At 42.7% G+C, this 5,531-nt stretch overlaps 1 protein-coding gene across 1 annotated transcript; it reads right to left on the bottom strand.

Moving 5' to 3' along the window:
* Positions 1-373: 373 nt before the first annotated feature.
* On the bottom strand, positions 374-3,194 carry caap1 (caspase activity and apoptosis inhibitor 1). The gene is made up of 6 exons (XM_085154875.1): positions 2,988-3,194; positions 2,040-2,231; positions 1,451-1,535; positions 1,299-1,356; positions 1,150-1,217; positions 374-1,033 (listed from the first exon to the last, which is right to left on the bottom strand). The coding sequence occupies exons 1-6, from the start codon at positions 3,090-3,092 to the stop codon at positions 570-572; spliced, it is 972 nt and encodes a 323-aa protein (XP_085011001.1). The 5' UTR covers positions 3,093-3,194; the 3' UTR covers positions 374-569.
* Positions 3,195-5,531: the final 2,337 nt, after the last annotated feature.

Below are 5,531 nucleotides of genomic sequence, written 5' to 3'. Positions count from 1 at the left end.
TTTTGTATTGCTGTGCACGCTTTCAGTTTAACAAGTCAAACAGGTGTTGGGTGAAGAAAGGCTTCAAGTGTCTACAAGATACAAACAGCACTGATACCACCTGCTCTGCCTTACAAACCTATGAAGTAACACACTTTCCTGATCCTCTCACATCCTCTAAGGCTGACTCGAGGACAGCTGCGATTCCACGTGACATCATTATTAAGAAAGCCTGACTCTGACTCGTGCCCGAGACCACTTCCAGTGTAATGTGAGTCTATAAACATGCCCTTGCTGTCCTCTCGCAGATTAGACACAGCCCTGCGGATGTGCTCTGACAGAGTAACACTGCCATCTAGTGCTCGATGGGAGAAACACATTTGGAAAAGTGATATCCAATCCCACGCATGAGGAGGGGTCTTTGTTTAATGCAAAAACACAATTAAACACCATCTAGAAATCATTCCAATGTGGAGCAAAACAAACACATCATTGTTTGAGCTGTACCCTCTACAAACAAGACAGGATGTGCAAACTGAATTGTTTTAAGAGCATTAATCATTTTACAAAACACATGAAGTAAAGACACGCTACGTGTTTGCCGTTACATGAGGGGTTTTCCCGTTACTTGCTTTCATTAGAGCCTTTATGGCTCTTGCTCTCATTTCCAGCTCCAGTAGCTCCAGCTGCTGAATCGACGGCTTACAAACGGCCGGGTCGCCGCTAGAAACGGGCCCGCTGACATCTGGGGACTGCAGCGGTGTGCTCTGTTCTTTAGCCGCGTCTTTGATGGGAGTGGAGGAGCACGCCAAGATCTCGCTCACGCTCTTGTCTATGTCGCTTTGAATGTCTTTCTTCGGCTCCGGATTTGCCGGCTCCGGATTTGCAGCCGGGTCAGTGCACAGCCTGCTGTCGTCATCGTCGTCTCCCTCCTTCACTGCCGCAGTCCGCTCCTCTTTAACGGTCTGCTCCTCTTTGGGTCCTTCTATGTCGCTGTCGTAAGTGTCTGCGTTTATGCTGAGGACGTCGCTCTCTTCACCAGAGCCGCCACCCTCTGTGAAGAAAATTACAGTCATTTAAAATGTGAAACGTCCCTTTACGGCCTCCTTCTGTCTTTGAAGTCTATAAACGCCTCGGGGATGTTCTTTGTAGTCATTACATATTAATTACCTTGCTTTGGGTCCTCGCTTTTTGCAGTTTCCTTGAGGCACGATGTTGAGTCTACAATACTGTCTTGCCTTGGCGGAGGGAAAAAATAAACATGTGAAATAAAAACACAGTCACAGCGTACTTGTTCTCTGATTAACTGTTTCACTCACTGGCTTTCCAAAGACTCCTCAGAGTTTTCATTGTCATTCCCGGCGGTCACCTCCTCCCCTTGACACAACGACACATTTTATGTGAAATTAAATGTTTTGCAGAAGTTTCAAAATGATTTTTTTTATAAAATAGAAACGTACTTCAGTCTTACCTGCTAAGATCTGAATGAGATTTTTCTCCGTGATGGGTTCCAGCTGCTCCCAACACAGCGTTTTGATTTCCTCTACACTGCATTCCTGTAAACGACAACATCTTTAAAAAGCATCTCAGATGCTGGGATACTTTAATGGCCTCCCAAGCCTTTGGCCTTAGCTCCCGTCTGCATGAGAACTAACCAGTTCTTTTTATTTTCAGATAAAGAGGAAAAGTCGTACCAGTGACTTGGCAACAAATATTTAAAAATAGCAGGTAAAGTCCAGCTGTTTGGAAATGAAAACCAATGATGTGTGCCACCACTTCACAAAACAGAAACACAAATTAAATGTTAAATTCAGGGTCTACTGTAGGGCAGACAGAAAGATATTTGAGACTCAAAATTTATAGGAAGGAAGTCTAACATTTCAACTGTGGCCTATTTACAAGTTTGGCAAGAATCTGGGCAAAAATATTCTTTGAGTATTAATTATAATTTATTCAAGAAACACACAAGTGCTTGATGCAGGTGGCCCAATCAGTCCAGAGTCACAATAAGATGTTGTTTTGCAGATAACTGACAACAAAAGCTTTTTTGAACAAATCACCTTGAGTTCATCAGGAAGCATCTTCCGTAGCTTCTTCTCCCCCAGCACATGGAAGCACTGCTCCAGCATCTCCCGCTTGTCACCGACGTAAGCTGTGATAGGCTGGAAGGCCAGGCTGAGGTCCAGTCCCCCTTCCTCAATGTCACTGCCAATCTTGTCAAGCTCAGGATCAGCGAGTTCATCCTTGGAGTCCTTTAAGTAGGGAAGACAAACTAAAGCACGCAGCTGCACTCGTATACACAGAATATGCTCTGCAAACTTAAATACAGTCTCCACAATTAGGAAACAAATAATTTGAACACAATGTTGTGACTCAGGCTGTTTTCAGTAATTTTATTTATTTTTTGTTAAAGAGAAGACACACTCAGTTAATTAAATAGTGTAACAACATGAAATCCAGCAGCACAGTTGCATTTAAAGGGATCATTAAAATTCATCCAAAGCAAATTTTACTGCTGCGTAGTAGCTGAAATCCTTTAATTGGTTCTTATTATCTAAAAGAATGTTAACTACACTAAAAAAAAGGATTTAAAAAAAGACAAATTAAGACTTTCCTTTTATTATATTTAGACACTGCAGTGAATAAGCAGAGCAAACAATTCATTCAGTGCGACTTAATGAAAGTATTTAAAAAAACGGCAACATGATGGTTTTCCCTCAGAGAGCACCAAACCAACAGTGAGGCTTTAACGCTAAAATAAAGTTCTTGTGACAATGCAAACATAACACATAACGCAATAATAACAATAACAATAGAGAGACACTCGAGGTACACAAAACATCAAATGCGTCAACTTTTCAATCATTTAAAACCAGTACGTAAATTTTAAACACAATTTAATTTACCCTCACATTTACCCTAAACTTATTCACATATATTTGTGGCTGTTATACTCCTGAACTTCTTTTCTATGGAGTTTAGCAAGGCGCTAATCCCGAAAGCCTCACCTCTAAACCGGGTCCCGTACTCCTGCGTTTACCGCTGTCATGTCGCTCCTCGGACTGAAAGTGCTTCCTTTTCTTCTCACTGGTGCTTGATTTCTTTTTGAGCATTTTAAACCCACTCAAATTAGTCCCCCACTGAAAACCGCTACAACCGCCGAAGCTAAAGGTCGCGGGAAACACACGTCATAAGCGAGCGACGGCTTCTTCTTTGCGTCTTATCTGTGGTATTTATCGCCACCTACCGGACAGGAGCGGTTCCAGCTCGTGGCTCTCAGTGATGTCACTCACTGAGACTGGTTTGTTTATGCCACAGGCGTAGCTGATGGTAAAAATTTAAAAGGTGAAATACGGTGCTTTTAAAATTTACTGCACTCCTCACCAAGACACAATACTGTGAGAAGTCAAAGGAGCTTGTAAAGAAATGTGTCTGGACTTCTTTAAGTTATTTGAAGACGTTTCACCTCTCATCCAAGAAGCTTCTTCAGTTCTAAGGTCAAATGGCAGAGAGTCCCAGATTTAAACCCAGTGGGGTTAACCCCCCCCAAAAGAGGACAAAAGGAGCACCTGATGTTCCTCTAATCACCTGAGCCAAGGTTGATTGGGACCCACACCCGCTTTCACACCTTGGCTCAGGTGATTAGAGGAACATCAGGTGGTCCTTTTGTCCCTCTTTGGGGGGGGATACCCCCACTGGGTTTAAATCTGGGACTCTCTGCCATTTGACCTTAGAACTGAAGAAGCTTCTCGGATGAGAGGTGAAACGTCTTCAAACAACTTAAAGAAGTCCAGACGCTTTTCTTTACAAGCTCCTTTGACTGCGATGACCTGGATGACTGAAAACCTTCACAGACAATACTGTGAGAAAGTTTGGAGCCAGCCCTGGATTTCTTCATATATTTAAATGTAAACACAGCATATGAGGTAAAAACAGAGTTTGTACATGTCTAACCAGCTTGAAAGACAATATTTGCTATGACCACCTTTCTTCTTCAACAGCCTGAACTCTCTTAGAGGCTTTCTTGTAATTTCTTATTGCCCCCCCCCCTTTTTTTTTTTCTTTTTACAGCATCCTGAGTTTTGGGGAAATCGTGTTTCTCATGGTTCCTCACTGCTGAATCATTAAAAGAGCGCTGTAACATTAATAAGCACTATTGTGTGAATAACAAGCGAGTTCAGTCTATCAGTTCCCACCTGCTAACTAACAGCTCTGGCTCCAGGTGCAGCAGCAAAGCCCGCGGGGCTCGATGCTACGCCACATTCACCTGCAATCGTCTGTAATTCTGACTAAAACCTTCTCTCACAGCGTGTAGAGCGCACATACATTTCAGCTGTAGCCCGTCATCATTTTACTCTTCAAAGCTTGCTCGGATTACACTGACAGTCAGCCACTTCCCTTTCTACATGGCAGCCATGTGAATTCACATGTTTCCCATCCCATCACCGTGTCATCAAACGCTGCGTATCTGATTTATCACCCCAAAACCTTCAAATTTGCTGCCTCCACTCATTTACATCGTTGAAGTTAGCAAATTTAATCATTATTAATCTATCATTATTATAAAAAAGCATAATAATGATAGATTATTGCAGAAAAGCTGCACAAGCAACAATCAGAAACAAAGGGACGCATCTAAAGTTCTGTAAGTTTAATTTAATGAAGGCTGATGTTATTTACTCAACCCTCTTTGCTTCACTTAAAGAATATGTTCACATTAGCTTCTGCTTGGAGCAAAATTACATTATATTTAACCAATAAATAAACCTGCTGCCAGGTAGCCAAGTATTTTATTTGTCTGGACTGGAACACAAGTTTCAAGGTGTTGACGACACAAGCAAGCTGTAAATCACTCTAATTGGCTTCCCGCCTCTGCCTGAAATAAGGCGGGAGCCAATACCGTGGCTGCCCGGGCTCTGTGGCGACAGCTGTCTCCACATAATGCAGGTTGTTATCCTGATGCCATCCACCGAATTATGTAGTGGATGCGGTGGGAGGCGCGCATCGATCACAATCACGTCACAGTGTGTTTTCCTTGCAACATCTGCTCCCGTGTGTCTGGATATCACCTCATTAAAAGGGCAACGATGGAGCCGGCACTGTGGAGGAGGGCGCCACGTTTGGAGAGCGGAGAAAAGAATCAGAAGAAAAAGAGGGGAAAAAACACAACAACAACAACAACAACTTTGACAACTACAGCCAAAACGTTTCCATCAAAAATGATGTCGCTTTGTGACGGTTCTGCTCGAAGGGAACAAAAGGCACTCAAGGCTCGGCTGTTTAATGAAGGATTTCAGCTAATTGACACGCACGGCCATTAGCTGAAAGCCTTTTGCTGTTTTTCCTCGTTTGGTTTGCTTTTGTAATGCATGCAAAATGATAAATCATAGAACTAAAGAAGCATTCTTCAGTCACTGAAAGGGAGATTAGAGATTAGAAAACTCTGAGAGCTAAGAAAGTTATTTATCAGTGGAAACAAAGGCATGAAAAAAGAAAACACGACTACGACTGAACAGGAAAGCAAATGGAAACGACACAGCTGCTGTTGGATC

This window comes from Neolamprologus multifasciatus, chromosome 3 (genome assembly GCF_963576455.1).
Source record: "Neolamprologus multifasciatus chromosome 3, fNeoMul1.2, whole genome shotgun sequence".
Lineage (NCBI taxonomy): Eukaryota > Metazoa > Chordata > Actinopteri > Cichliformes > Cichlidae > Neolamprologus > Neolamprologus multifasciatus.
This window is presented reverse-complemented; position numbering and strand designations above follow the sequence as displayed.

Coding starts and splice junctions, on each gene's coding strand:
- caap1 (XM_085154875.1), bottom strand. CDS start 3,092: ATGCTCAAAAAGAAATCAAGCACCAGTGAGAAGAAAAGGAAGCACTTT. Junction 2,232..2,987: donor GTACGGGACCCGGTTTAGAG/GTGAGGCTTTCG, acceptor CCCTACTTAAAG/GACTCCAAGGATGAACTCGC. Junction 1,357..1,450: donor TCTCATTCAGATCTTAGCAG/GTAAGACTGAAG, acceptor CGTTGTGTCAAG/GGGAGGAGGTGACCGCCGGG.